This window comes from Spermophilus citellus, assembly GCF_964194105.1.
Source record: "Spermophilus citellus genome assembly, chromosome: 9".
NCBI lineage: Eukaryota > Metazoa > Chordata > Mammalia > Rodentia > Sciuridae > Spermophilus > Spermophilus citellus.
In genome coordinates this window covers 130,547,331-130,563,314 of record NC_138191.1, presented here as the reverse complement: position 1 = coordinate 130,563,314, position 15,984 = coordinate 130,547,331, and the positions used below count along the sequence as shown (strand labels likewise).

General features: G+C 45.0%; 1 protein-coding gene across 1 annotated transcript; it reads left to right on the top strand.

The window, feature by feature from the left end:
- Nucleotides 1–396: 396 nt before the first annotated feature.
- CFAP107 (cilia and flagella associated protein 107) lies at nucleotides 397–14,448 on the top strand (the record flags this gene model as incomplete). Its single annotated transcript, XM_081308187.1, has 4 exons — nucleotides 397–507; nucleotides 10,644–10,757; nucleotides 13,493–13,670; nucleotides 14,273–14,448. 4 exons carry the CDS (start codon nucleotides 397–399, stop codon nucleotides 14,446–14,448), a joined length of 579 nt encoding a protein of 192 aa, XP_081164313.1.
- Nucleotides 14,449–15,984: the final 1,536 nt, after the last annotated feature.

Here is a 15,984-nt window from a genome sequence, read left to right as displayed (position 1 = left end):
AATTCAACTTACCCCATTGGAGAAATGTGGCAAGGCTGATGCCCATTTTGGGGTGTTAAGTCAGAAACCAGGTCTTTCCACTACTGTTTCTGTGGTGAGACTTGTTGGTTTGGTTTATTTTTATGGGGTCAATTTTGCGCCTGCAGAATCAGCTGTTCCCTGAAGGAGAGTATTTATACTTAGAGTCTGTCCCCACGGAGACAGTAAACAATAGAGAACCCAGATCCAGTCCTTCTCCCTGGAGGCTGAAAGTGAACTCTCAGAGTTGTTTTTTTTTTTTTTTTTTTTTTTTTAAATTCCACTCAGGAGGGTGACTGGGAAGATAGTGCAACTCTGTAATTCCTCTGCCTCCCCCTAAACCCATCAAATCCAAGGAGGCTGGGAGAGATCCTTACCATGGTATTTTTGGGGGTGGCTCCACAGTCGTTCTCTACTCCAAGCTGGCAGATTGAGAAACAGTATTCGACCAGAGTGCTCACTGGAAACTGGCTGGAAGAGAGGGGGAAGGTAAGGAGGGAGGGAGGGCGGGAAAGGCTCGGGAGGGATGGGTAGGGAGAGGTAGGAGGAATGTTCATTGTTATTTTCAAATCAAAGGCAGCAGGTGTTTGCATCTGAAGAAACTGTCAATAGGGTCTTTGTGCTCTCCATAAGGAATTTCATTCCAACAGTCAACAAGGCCCCTTTACGGCTTGAAAACACCACAGCAGAGGTGCCAACATGGTTACTTCTCTCAGTTGAGTGTTTCTAGGTGTCTGGATAGTCCCAATTTCCTCTGCACTTTTGTTGGAAGAAAGTCCACTCCTCCTGAATGTGGCCTCTTCCACGGCAGGCCTGGCCCACCCTGCAGGGACATCCAAGGTTGGGTGCTCCTACTTTCCGGCACTTGAGCCACAATCTTGCCCTATGTGTCTATTTCAGTTTTTTACTTTCAAAACAGAACAAATGGGCTCTTGTTATCCTTTGTGCTTTCAAGGCCACTGGGAAATAAATTGGAGCTGAATATCTTCATTTGTGGCCACCACATTTTAATTTTTTTTTCCCTAGAGGAAAAAAAGTTACTTACCTTTTTTTTTTTTCTTCCAGAGAAATCTAAACATTCTCAAATCTTCTTGGGAGATGGGCAAGGAAAAGAGGATGCATTAGTCTGCTTTTCATTACTGTGACCTAACTATGGGTCAAGAGCAACCTTAGAGTAGGAAAAGTTTGTTTGGGCTCATGGCTTCAGAGGTTTAGTGTGGTCAGTTGACTCCACTGCTGTGGGCCTGAGGTGAGGCAGAACATCATGGTGGAAGAAAACTCATTAGAAGCAAAGGCAAAATATAATCCTCAAAATCATACCCCCAGTGACCTACTTCCTCCAGCCAGGCCCCACCCAGTTACCACCCAGAAGTCCATTCATATTATTGATCCATCAAATGGATTAATCCACTGATCAAGTTACAGCTCTCATAATCTAACCATTTCACCTCTGAACAGTCTTGCATTGACTAACATTAGTGTTCAGGGGATACCTTGTATCCAAATCATAACAGAGGATAAGATAGAATTGGCAGCTTTGGTGCAAGGAAGTTTGACAGTGACATCGGAGTACCAGAAAGGGCTGTTTTCATGGAGAACATTAGCAGTCACCATCCCTCTGGCCAGACACAAGGACTGTGGCCATCATATTTCAATGGCACATGGCTTTCTTGGGAAAGCAGGTATGTATAAAAGCAAGAGCAAGAAGGACAGACTGAGCAATAAACTTAGGTATGTGTGGGGGATGCAGCACTCAGTGATAGTGTGGTCTGCTTTTATACCTAGAGGATATTAAATAGGAAGCAGAGTTGGGGTTATGTCAGGAAGATGGTGGACTAGGAGGACTCAAGGCCTCATTTCTCATGGAAACATTTTTTAAATTGGTCAAAATGTTATAGGAGCTCTTGAAAACAATCAAAGGTCTACAGCAACAAATTGATTACTGAATCAAGAAAAAGAGACATTCAAATGAAAAGAATTTCTGTGAGGTTTTTACTTGCCCTTTTCCTACCCCCTTCCCAGCATGGCATGGGGCAGTCTGTAATCTTGGGGGTCTAGAACCCAGTTTACCCTTCCTGCCCTCATATCTGAAGGAGGGGAGCAATGTTCTAACCTGCCTGGGAGATTGGCCTCTGTTTCACTGAACTTAGAGCCCAGATGGCAAAGAGTAGCCTCATTCACAGCCCAGGCTAGGAAAAGCCAGGGAAAGTAGTAGCAGGCATAGCTAGTGAACTGCCAGGGGGCTACAAACCTGGATAAGCCTGGGGCAAGAGATTGTGGGTAGAGTAGAACACACAAGGCCCCAAGAAGAAGCAGGGAAGGGTGAGACTCTTTGGGAAATTAAAACATCTAAAAGGAGAAATGCATTTGGGGGATCTGAAAAGTATGTACAGACCCCTGCAAGTTGTGTGCCAATAAAAGGCCTGAGGATACTTGCCGGGTTTCTGTTTGCGACTAAAAGGCTCAGGGGTCACTCCAGTTAAACTGGGCTAACTGGGCTGCACGAAATAACCACAAAGAGACACAAATACCTTTGTCTTTGGGGTCGCTGTGATGGTTTCTCTGACCTTAAGGGTCCCCAGAAAGAGAGAGAGTGAGAGCACGCGCTGACCCCCTTTATTGAGGAAAGCTGTTCAAATGAGGCAAAGGGTCAGGTTTCAGGGGGCTGAGAATCTTCATGATGTCCACTGTCAGCAGGTTGACTGACACCTGGGTAGGCCGCACCCAAGGGCACAGTAAGAGGAGGGGACACACACAAGGCACTTCCTTGGAAGATTCTAACCTAAACAGGGCAAGAGGTTATATTACAAAGGAACAGGTGACCATAGCTTCACCCATTAGGCTTTAGCAAGACACACCCATGCAAGAGAGACACTGACCACATTTCTGTGACTGAGCAACTCAGCACCCAGCCCAGGAGTGTGACCCAGTCACGTGTAAGGTTGGTCTCCCACAGATACTTCCTTCATGAAGGGCTGACCTCAGTCTCAGAACATGACCTGCTAGTTGAAAAAGGTCTTCCCTTGCTCAGATCCAGGCTATGAAAATTGAGAGGGTTTGCAGTTTTTTCAAATGCCCAGTTTTTCAACTTTCACATTGAGTCACATTATAATCAAACAACAACAAACTGATAGACATACAAAGAAACAGGTAAACATGGCTCAGTTAAAGCAACAAAATACAGCATTAGAAATTCTGAAGAGGGATGGGGATGTGGCTCAAGCTGTAGTGCGCTCGCCTAGCATGCATGCGGCCTGGGTTCGATCCTCAGCACCACATACAAACAAAGATGTTGTGTCTGGTGAAAACTAAAATAAGAAATATTAAAAAATTCTCTCTCTCTCTCTCTCTCTCTCTGTAAAAAAAAAAAAGAAAAAGAAAAAAAAGAAATTCTGAAGAAACACAAGCATCAAAGTACTAGTCAAAGGCTTTAAAATGACTCTATTAAATATGCTTAAAGAGCTAAAGGAAAGTATATTCAAAGAATGAAAGCAAGCTGGGTGTGGTGGCACATGCTTGTAATCCCAGGGACTCAAGAGGCTGAGGCAGAAGGATTGCAAGTTCAAGGCCAGCCTCAGCAACTTAGTGAGACCCTACCTGAAAATTAAAAAATAGAAAGGGCTAGAGATGAGGCTCAGTAGTTAAGCACTCCTGGTTCAATCCCCAGTACAGAAAACAAAATAAAACAAAACAAAACAAAAAATAAACTACAGATAGTTAGGTGTGATAGCACATACCTATATGCAAAAAGATGTAATCTCAGCTACTTGGAAGTCTGAGGCAGAAGAATCAAAAGTTTGAGGCCAGTGTCTCAAAATAAAAGATTAAAGGGCTGAAGATGTGTTCAGTGGTCACGTTTTCAGTGGTAGAGCATCCCTGTTTTTAATCACCAGTAGTAAAACAAAATAAAAGTAAATTAAGAAAACAGTATTTGAATGAAATGAGAATATTGAAAAAGACATTGAGATTATAAAAGAAAAGAAATAAATTTTAGATCTGAAAAACACACAAAAAATTAATTGAAAAAAAAATCAATAGATTTTTTTTCAACAGCAGGCTAGAAAAGACAGAAAAAAGAAGCAGAAAACTTGAAGACAGTGAATGGATCCCAGGACATTGATTTGTGGGGCCCTATCAAGTAGGTAAATATATGCCTCAAAGGAATTCCAGAAGGAGAAGAAAAACAAAAGTATAAAGAGATTATTGAAAAATTAAAGACTGAAAACTGCAAATTTGAGTAAATACATGTCTTGGGCTGGGGATGTAGCTCAAGCGGTAGTGCACTCGCCTGGCATGCGTGTGGCCTGGGTTCGATCCTCAGCACCACATACCAACAAAGATGTTGTGTCCGCCGAGAACTAAGAAATGAATATTAAAAATTCTCTCTCTCTCTCTCTCTCTCTCTCTCTCTCTCTCTCTCTCCTCCCCCTCTCTCACTCTCTCTTTAAAAAAAAATACATGTCTCTACAAATCCAAGAACCTCAGTGAATTCCAAATAGGATAGATTTAAAGAGTTCCACATTGACCCACATTATAATCAAGCCACTGGAAACTAAAGACAGAGAGAATCTTGAACACCAAAAGAAAAGTAACTTGTCAAAAATAAAGATGATCAGTGGTTTATTCAGGGGACGCTTTGAAGACTGGAAGGCAGTGGGAAGACAAAAAAAAAAAAAAGAAAGAAAAACCAACAACTGAGAATTCTATATCCCACAAAACTGTCCTTCAAAAATTAGGCAGAAATTAAGATATCTCCAGATAAATGAAAGTTGAGGGAGTTCATCTTCCATAGACCTGCCTTACAAGGAATGCTAGGGAATATTTCAAGTTGAAATGGAAGAATGTTAGAAATTTGAACCACAGAAAAATATAAAGATTCTCTAGTAAGGGTAAATACATGAACAAACATAAAAACCAGTGTCATTATAATTTTGATTTGTAATTCTACCTTTTACCTTCTGTAGAATTTAGAAGACAAACGTAAAAATTTATAAAACTTATGTAAATGAATATAGGGCAATATAGAAAGATGCAATTTGTGACATCAGTAGCATAAAGGGAGGCAGAGCTATGAAGAAGTAGACTTTTGTAGAGCCATGTATTTACTCAAATTTGCAGTTTTCAGTCTTTGTTTTTTCAAATAATCTCTTTACACTTTTGTTTTTCTTCTTCTTCTAGAATTCCCTTAAGCATCTATTTATGCAATTTCAGCTGGTATCAGTTTAAACTACATTGTCATAATTTTAGGATGCCATGTGTAATCTCCATGGTAGCCACAAGGAAAATATCTGTGGAGTGTACAAAAAAGGAAGTAAAAAGGGAATAAAAACATGTCACTAAAAAAAAAAAAAAAAATCAGGGCTCGGGTTGTGGCTCAGTGGCAGAGTGCTTGCCTCACACATGTGAGGCACTGGGTTTGATCCTCGGCACCACATAAAAATAAGTAAATATAATAAAGATATCTTTTTAAAAAAAAATCAACTAACACAAAAAAGGTACTAAACGCTGGGGGTGTAGCTCAGTTGCTGAGTGCCTGCCTAATGTGTGCAAGGATCTGGGTTCAATCCCCAGCAATGCAAATAAATAAATAAATAAATAAATAAATAAATAAATAAATAAACAAGGAGGAGGAAATAAAGGATAAAAATCTACAAGACACACAGAAAAACAGCAAAATGGCAAAAGTGAATCCACCCCTATCAGTTCACTTTAAATGTAAATGAATTAAAACTCAGTAATCAAGAGGCACAAGATAAAGGAAAGGATTTTAAAAACAGGATCCAACTCTATGCTGTCCACAAGAGACTGACTTTAAGTGTAAGGACACCATGGGTTGAAAGGGAAAGGATGTTAATATAGTCGGTGCAACAGTAGCCAAAGGGAACAGGTGGCTGTAATGGTGTTAGGCAAACAGACTCTAAGTTAAAACTGCTATGAGACAAAAAAGGATATGAAATATTAACAGGAGGGCCCACTCACCCAGTAAGTGTAATAATTATAAATACATATGCACCAAATATCAGAACTCCAGATTATATGAAGCAAAAAGGACAGAATTGAAGGGAAAAGAGATGGCTTTAAATAGTAAGATGGACAGTACCCCACTTTTTTAATAGCAGGGATTACACCCAGGGGTGCTTAACCACTGAGCAACATCCAAAGCACTTTTTAAATTTTTTATTTTGAGACAAGGTCTTACTAAGTTGCTTAGAGCCAGCTAAGTTGCTGAGTCTGGCCTTGAACTTGTCATCCTCCTGCCTTAGCCTCCTGAGTTGCTGAGATTACAGATGTGTGCCACCATGTCCAGGCCCCTTTATTTTTAAAAAATATTTTGTTTTAATTGTAGTTGGACACTATACCTTATTTTAATTTTATGTGGTGCTGAGGATAGAACCCAGTGCCCTGCACATGCTAGGTGAGCACTTTACCGCTGATATACAACCCCAGACCTGAGACCCCATTTTCAATGTTGGATGGAACAACCAAGCAGAAAGCCAATATGGAAACAGGGGACATGAATAACACTATAGACCATTTGTAATGTATGTATATATATATATATGTGTGTGTGTGTGTGTGTGTGTGTGTGTGTGTGTAAAATAAATATATGTAAATGTAAATGTATATATATTTATATAATAAATATATGTAAAATAAAATATATATGTAAAATAAAATATATATGTAAAATAAAATATATATGTAAAATAAATATATATGAATATATATATAAATATATATGTAAATATATATATATATATGTATATAAACAAATCACAGGAAAAGTAGAAAGAAAATCTTGAGACAAATGATAGTGAAAATACAGCATACCAAAATTTATGGGATACAGTGTAAACAGTGTTGAGGGAAATTTTTAGCTGCAAATTCATTTTAAAAAGAAGTATCTCAGAGCAAAGAAGGAAATAATTAACATTAGAGAAGAGATAAATAGAATAGAGAATAAGAAAAGAAAATTTACGGTGAAAGCAAGAGCTGGTTCTTTGAAAAAAAAATCAACAAAATTGACAAACTGTTAGCTATATTGACTAAGAAAAAAAAGGGGAGAAAAGACTCAATAACTCAAATTGGAAATTAAATCAGGGGATCGTTATCAGTTTTCCTAAATAAAAGGATTATAAGAGAGTACCATGAACACCTGTGTGCAAAAAAATTGGGTAGTGAAATGGACAGATCTAGAAATATACAATCTACCAAGACTGAATTGTGAAGAAACAGAAAATATAAACAGATCTATAATTAGTGGAGAGATTAAATTAATAATCACATTTTTCTATGTGAATACACCATAGTGAATCCCACCATCATGTACATTCATAAGAATGGGGTCCTAACTAGAATAAGACATACTCTATGCTGGTACAATTATAGCAAATTAAATTCTATCATAAATAAGTAAATAGAACCAATTTTTTAAAAATGAAAGAAAAACTGAGAACTAGATGACCTCACTGGTGAATTTTATCAAACATTTAAATAAAGAATTAATACCAATGCTTCTCCAACATTTCCAAGAAACTGAAGAGGAGAAAACACTTCCTAAATCATTTTATGAGGCCAGAATTACCCTGATGCTAAGCCAAAGACATCACAAGGAAAGAAAGTACAGGCAGTCCTTCTTAAGAATATTAATGCAAAAATCCTCAAGAAGACACTACCAAGCTGAAATCGATCAAATAGTGAAAGGATTGTTCATTATTCATGACCAAGTGGGGAATTTTCTGGAATTTCTGGAATTCAAGGAGGGCTCAACACATAAAAAATCAATCATTATAATGAAGAAAAAACCACATGATCGTCTCAGTTGGTGCAGAAAAAGCATTTGGCACATTTCAAGTCACTTTCACTCAACCAACTAGGGCCAGAAGAAAAGTACTCAACATAAAAAGACTTTACGTGAAAAGCAAGCTAGCCTGATACCAGTGGGGAAATACTGCAAACTTTTCCTGCAAGATCAGGAATAAGACAAAGATTTCTAATCAACACTGTCCTGGAAGTTCTAACAAGAGCCATTAGGAAATGTAAAGAAAAGCATTTGAATTGGAAAAGAAGGAGTAGAGTTATCTGTTTTTGCAGATGATGTGATTTTTATATGTAGAAACCCTAAAGATCCCCTTGTCCTCTCTCCCTCTCTCTCATGTGAAATCAACACACAGTGAAATCAACTAATTGAGCAAAGTTGCAAGATACAAAATCAACACACAAAAGTCAAGTTGCATTTCTATATACGAACAATGAGAAATCGGAAAAGGAAATCAAGAAAACAATTCCATATAATGGAACACTGAAAAGAACAGAATACTTAAGATGCCAGTATTGGGCTGGGGATGTGACTCAGTGGCAGAGCACTTGTCTGGCATGTGTGAGGCCCTGGGTTTGATCCCCAGCACTGAAAAAAAAAATTACCAATACTATACAAAGAATCTAGATAGATTCACTGCATTCCCTATGAAAATCACAGTAGATGCAGAAATAGGGGAAAAAAAATCCATCCTAAAACTCATGGAATCTCAAATAGCCCAAACAATTTGAAAAAGAGGAACAAAACTCAAGAACTCACATTTCCTGGTTTCTATGAATCTACAGTGATCGAGACAATGATTTACTGGCAAAAAGATGGGTACACAGAGCAATGGAACACAAGACAGAGCCTGGAAATAAACCGTTTTATTTATGGTCAAATGAGGTTGCCAACTCTGTTCACTGGAGAAAGGATTCTTCACCACGGGGACCTGGGAAAACTGGACGTCCACAGGCAGCACAGTGGGGTGGGACCCTTACCTAACACCAGATAAGAATTAATTCAAAGTGGAGTAAAGACCCAGAGGAGACTTCAAACTATAAAACTCCTGGAAGAAAATATAGGGGGAAAGTTTCATGAGATAGGATTTGGCAGTGGTTGAGTATAACACCAAAAGCACAGGCAACAGAACCAAAAACAGTTAAGTTGGACGTCATCAAAATTAAAAAAAAAAAAAGCCAGTATCAGAGGACACTAATAGCAGAGACAAATGGCAGCCTGCAGGATGGAGAACACATCTGCCAATTACACATCCAAGATACAGGCAGGGCTACCTACAACTCAACAACAAAAATCCAAACAACCCAAGTTAAACATTGGCATTGGACTTGAATAGTCATTGCTTCAAAGAAGATAGACATATGGCTATGAAATAAGCACATGAAAACTGTTGAACACCAGTATCATCAGAATAACACAAAACCACAATGAAATTACCACTCCATACTCACTGACAAATAATGGGGCTGGGAGTGGCTCAGTGGTAGAGCAAGGGCGAGGCCCTGGGTCCCACCCCCAGCAGCATGGGTGCATGTGCATACACACACACACACACACACACACACACACACACACACACAAGATGGAAGAAAGAAAGGACAAGAACAAGTGTTGGTGAGAGGACATGTATACATGGGAACTCTAGTGCATTGTTGGTGGGAATGTGAAAGGGTGTAGCAAAAATTAAGCACAGGATTACCATATGATCCGGGAATTCTCTGGATCTGTAGAAGATGGTGAGCAGGGACTCCATGTTCATAGCAATGTTATTCATAGCAGCCAAAAGTGGGCACAGTCCAGGTACCCATTAATGGGTGCACAGAAAAACAAAATATGGCATATATACACAAGAAAATGTTATTCAGCCTTTAAGAGGAAGAAAACTCTGAAATATGCAACAAGATGAATGGATCTTGAAGACAGCATGCCTATAATCCCAGCGACTCCAGAGGGTAAGACAGGAGTATCACAGGTTAGAGGCCAGCCTCAGCAACTTGGTGAGCACCTAAGCAACGTAGTGAGACCCTGTCTCAAAATAAAAAAAAAAAAACAAAAAGTGCCAGGGATGGGGCTTAGTGTTTGAGCACTCCTGGGTTCAATCATGGTACCAACCAACCAACCAACCAGCCAACCAATCTAATAGCATCTAAGTGAATAAATTGGACACAGAGGATAATATTGTAAGATTCTGCTTACTTGAGGTGCCCATAACAGGCAATTTCATAGAGACAGGAAGTAGAATGGCTGGGGAAGGAGGATGGGGAGGGGGGTATTTGACAGGGGCAGAGGCTCAGTTTGGGATGGAAAGTTCTGGAGTTGGAGGGCAGTGATGGTTACACAGCAATGGTAACACACATAATGCCATTGAAATGCCATCAAATGGCCCAAAGTTGTAAATGTTCAATATCTGGCCACATTAAATTTTAAGAAAACTAATTAAAAAACATGATACAACAAAAAGAGAGACAGTGGAGTTGGGAAGAGTGAGGAACAAAGAAGAAAAAAGGAGAAAGAGAGGAGGAGAGAGGAGGACAGAGGTGCCACAGGAGAGGAGGAGGAGAGAGGAGAGGAGGTGGGAAAGGACAGAGTGAGGCTGAGAGGCGGCCGGGGACCAGCAGCTGCTCTCCAGGGGTGTTGAGGGTGTGCTCAGTCCCCGAGCATGTCTTTCCTGTGTCACGTGGAATGTCCTGACTTTGAACTTTGTCTTCCTCGGCCCATCTTCTGATGGCCCAGGATGTGAGGGAACTCAGCAGAAGGTTGAGAAGCCACATCATATTTATTTTCTTGAATATTTTGTCTTTTCTAGTTCATCAAAGCCACTGAGAAGACACCCCAGAGCCTTCATAGAAAGGAGTACGTCCCCTTCCCCGGCCACAAGCCTGATCGGATCTCCAGGTGGTATAGGGAGAGGAAAAATGAGGTAAGAGGGAACACACCCCACATTTAGGAGTGCCCCCTACAAAGCTCGGGGGGCTATCGTTGTGCTCTGGGAGCAGGAAGCAACCTCAGAACACAGGCCAACACAGGGGGCATCTGAGACGCCTCAGGGCACAGAGATCCTGGCTTCTCCAGGAACAGCAGGGAGCCTCCTCTATCAACCGCTGTGGGCGTCCCTGCCAGGCATACCCCGTTCACCCACCAGCTCTATCATGCTCAGAATCCCAAGTGGCTTCTTTGGCCCCCCTCTCCGCTTGGAGGTCATCTTAGTCTCCCACTCCCCGAACCTTGACCTGCTTAAACCTGGATGGGGAGGCCTGGAGCACGGTGGTGGAAGTCTGTCACAATCAGCACCTTTTAGAGCTCACAGGGACCAAGAGATGGTTCCGCTCAGTACACAGAGGTGGTGGTATCTACCAAAGCGGGGAGGCTTGTTGGTTAGAGGACAAGCAGGTGGCTGCTCTGTAAATTGGACAAAGCAACCATGTGTCTTCTGCACCTGGGGACCCATGTCAGGATAAATAGTGTCAGGTTTTCAGCTCTCTGCAGGCATCCCTGGGCCACACTGACACCCCCAGGCCCTGTGGGCACCCCTGAATCACCTGGCATCTCTAGCTGAGGATGCTGGCATCTCCAAGCCGTGCTGACACTCTGCGGCCGCTGGCTGTCACCATTAGTGTACACGGAAGACAGGAGTGCCCCTTAACCTCAGCGGATCACTCTCAAAACCCACCATCTGGGGCTCCCAGTCCCCTCTGCCCACGTGTGGGGTCAATTTTCTCTCAACACAGAGCACCGGGAAGCCTTTCCTAAAGACCTTTGGACCCACACAAACCTAGACTCAAGAGCTTAAGGAAGTCTGGTTAAAATTAAAAAGCCCCCTGAACCCAACACACATTAATAGAAAAAAAATCGTCCACTCATTTCTAAGTGTGTGATCGCCTGTCTGTGTGCCAGGGCCCTGGGTGTCCACGCACTGCCCCAAGCAGCTCCTTCATTTCCAAGCTTCATTTAGATCCCTCCTCCCAGGACAGCCTCTTTCTCCTCTGCCACCCCCACCTTACTTTTCTCCCTTTTTAGGCAAATTCTATGGTCTCCAAAATGACCATAGACTGTGGAGTCATTGCCCAGGGAGGGCCCTCTCCCTGACCCCACCCACACCCCAGCAGGTGTACTAATCACATTTTAAATTGCCTGTATTTGATGCTGGTTTGACATCTCAGGGGCCTTTTGAATCCTGGAGAGAGGCCCCAGGTTAGCTAATTCCTAACCCTAACAAGCCACTTGCTTATGAGTTCACCTCTCGTACACCTCTCCTGTGGACACCAACCACCCCACGCCCGCATCCCCACCTCCCCTACTTATCTAATTCTTGCACACCAGGTCAATATTTCCTCTGCTCTAATTCGACCCAGGGTTGGAAAACTAGAGACCACCCCTGTGTCCCAGAGCTCTCTGAACTTAAACTATCCAATCCCAAACTTACTTGAATGTGCCTACCCTGCCTAGCTGCCTCCCTCCCACAGGAACCCCTGAGGCAGCTGGGGTTCCCCACACTTACCTGCTGCCTTGCCCGGTGCTGCCCCCAGTGGCCCTGCATGGTTATGGCATGTTCCCTCCACATGAGAACTGGATTCTTCATTCAGAGGTGCTTGTTTCCATGTCTGCCTCCTTATCATACCTGATTAAAACAAGCCACAGTGAAGCCAGCAGGCCCCACATCAGAAACAAACGAAGTGTCCAGAACCCCCACTGTGGCCTCTCCTTACTCTGCTCTGGGGCCTCCTCTGCACTCACTCTGTTGGGGGGACACCCTCGGCTCACTGTCCTGGCACTGGAAATACTCCCGGGCACCTGATGGTGTAGATCTTGGGAACCTTGCTTAGTGTCTGTGCCCACTGTCATTTGTCCCCTCTGGTATTGTGATCTGGCTTATTTATGGAGCCACCCCTTGAACTCTTGGGTGTAGCCAACTGTGGGCGACTCAGACCTCCCTGTCTGCTCCAAACAAGAGGACAGACATGGAAATCCACATTATCACCCCCCCGTAAATCATCCCAGTTCCCCAGGGTTCCCTTCCGGACCGAGGGGACTCTTTCAAGAAATCCACTGACTCAGTCAAACTTTCCATCTCTGTACGAATTTGGACTTTTTCTCCCCGTAAATAACTCCCCATCAAAGAGTCGGAGCCCCTGCTTCCTAGCCGAGGGAGCCGTAAATCCTTCTCGAGAGAAGGCGATTTACGGATCCCCTCGGGTTCTTCCCACGGTATAATTGATTGAAATGTGAGGCGCGGCCGCCAGGCTGGCACCCAGCATCTGCCACTGGCCTTGGAAATAGGCACTGCGGTGGGTGAACTTGAGACAAATCAAAGGGTGTAATTTTGGATCACGAGGGAGCACAGTGAGCGGCTGAGTCTTCCCGCTCACCCAGGGTCCTGACTTTAATCTGCCACCATCGCTCATTCCAGGGATGAAGGGGCTTGGCATAGGCTGCCTGTGGCTAGCTGGGACATGTGTTGGAAGGAAGGCCGCATCAGAGGAGGACACACACTTGTATTTCCCATTTTGGGGGCCTCTGCGACTTACTGCCAACCGGGGTGGGGGGCTCCTCTCCATCAAGGCCACAGCTTCATGAAGGGCTGCTCCTACCTCCGTCCGTGGTCAGGTGGACACCTTGCTCTGATGGCTAATGTTTCTGCTCTGTCTGTCCTTCCAGGGGATCCCGTACAAACACCTGATCACCCACCACCAGGAGCCCTCCCACCGCTACCTGATCAGCTCTTATGACGACCATTACAACAGGCATAATTACAATCCGGCCTTGCCCGCTGTCCACACCTGGAGTAGACAGAAGTTGCTGTGGCTCCCAGAGAAGGTCGACTTCCCCCTTCTTGGTACTTTCAAAATTCAGAATCCCGCCCCCCTGCCCCTGTGTTGGCCTAGAAAGGGTCACAGATGCACAGGGCTGGTGTAGGAGGATTACCTGAGGCCTCTGGCTCAAAGCAAGCAGCAGGAGGAGTCCTATCATCCGCTCAGGGCCTCCACCTGCTCACTGTTCTTGAACCTGGGGACATGCTCCTAATGACACTCACCTGGGCAGCCCAGGAGGCATTTACCTGGAGCCAGGTGGCAGGGAGCCTTCCCACAGTCATTCTCTCAGCAAGCAGGGACTATTTCCCCACTGGCATTATCTTGTAGTGGCACCTGGGGACACAGTGGTGACAAGCACAGAGGATTTCTGCCCCTGGGGAGGTGACGTTCCAGTGGGGAGAAAGATGATACACCATTAATGACCCAAACAGCTGATGATCAGGTAAATAAGATAATTTCAGAGAGGGTAAAAGAAAATGGGCCACGGGTAGGAAGCCCTACCCTCTGGTTGCCCTGCCAGCTTCTGCCCCTGGTACAACAGCCTGAGTAAGCCTCCAGTGTCTCCATGGTCAGTCTGTACCAGACTGCTCCAAACCGTGTCACCCAGACTCGCTTTCTCTGGCAGCTCCGCCCACAAACTACGGACTCTATGAGCGGCTGAAGCAGCAGTGGATGCTCCCCAAGACTGGCTGGAGGGAGAGCGTCTACACTTCCTCCTACCCCAGACCGCCCTTGAGCGCTATGTCCAGGCGGGAGCATGCCATCCCTGTGCCTCCCCCTCACCTGAAGCCATACTTCTGAGAACTGCCGCCCCACCAGCAGCTCGCATGAGCCACCTGGAGAGCCCGGGCAGCCCTGGACGGGCCAGCGTGGAGTGTTGGAGCTCGCCCATGGAGCAGCTCCTAGAATCAGGCATGTCCCCCAACCCATGGTTCTGTCTTCTCCATCCCACAATTAAAGCTCTTTGATGTGGTTGCAGGGCTGGGTTCATGCAGGAAACAGGCTTCCGCTGTCAGAGAAGGCCAGGGGGGCCCTTAAGCTCTACTCCTCGTTTCACAAGGACAGGGGCAACCTGAGGTCCAGAGAGGGAGGGATTCCCCGAGGCTCTCACAGCTTGCTCCCACCCTCAGGGAGCGTCTGGTCCAGGGGGAGAAGCAGAACTGATGATGAGCCCACCACGAAGACCCCGGGAGCAGCTGATGTGGCCAAGAGGAAGGCAGCCCACCCTGAGAGCTGGCAGTGAGGCTGGAGTCCAGCTCGGCCTTCCACCGCTGCCCAGGCTGTGCAGGGCCTCGCTGGCTCCCAGCAAGGGAAGACACGGACCATTCCCCCTGTGCCTCTGTGCTCTCCAGTCTTTTTAGGGATTTGGGGAAGGGGGAGCCTTCTGGTAGGAGGTCAGGGCATTAGGGGGATCTACTGCAGAAGAACTCAGGCGCTGCCCTCTCCCAGGCCAGGAGTCCACCCCACGTGGATCATCGGCTGCGTGTGTGAAAGGCCTACGGTCTCTCCAAGGGCTCCTCTCTGGACCCTCACTCCACGCCCTTGAGTCTCTGTCTCACTGTGCCCCATAAGCCTCCACTCCACTGGACCTTCATGTCCAGGCCCAGCCAGTCTGGTTCCGGAAGATCCTTGTTCTTCCCAGGACTCAGGGTCTCGCCCTCCAGACTCAGAGCAAAGTGCCTCCCGTGGACTCCTCCTGTGGGAGTCAGAGAGGAAGTCAGCTGTCCGCCTTCCCGTCCTTAGCACCCACCCCCCCACCCCAGCGCGTCCGTGTAACTTGGGTCCTGTGTCCGTGTAAGTCAGGTCCCAGACCCTCAGGGAGCCTCTGGTCTAATGGGAGAAGCAGACCTGACGAGGAGCTCAGCTGATGTGTTCTGCCGCCCAAACAAAACAACAAATAGATCATGGAGAGAACTATTCTTCCGTGAATGTCTTTCCTACCTTCTTGGCACCTGCTACTGCGTTCTAGCAAATGACCAAAAGAAGAAGGAACATAAGCAGAAAAAAAGAAAAAAAAGCCAAGATTGGCATTTATTGCAGGTTGAGCACGCACTGGAGCCAGGGTCTGGGCCCGCAGGGGCTGATCCTTCATCAGATCCCATTATCTAAGGTAGAACCAAGGTTACTGGGTCACCTCTGTCTCCAGATGCGGAAATGGGCTCATAAAGATTGAGTGGCTTGAGGTTGCGCAGCTACTGAGGCCCAGGGCCGGGATTTGGGTCCAGGAGCTGTGGTCACTGGTGTGCGTACTTCACCCTTGTACCTCGTGCCTCACGGCAGACAAGCCGGCAGAAGCCCTTGGCCCCCTGTGTGCTTGGCTCGTGGGCATGAGCGTGT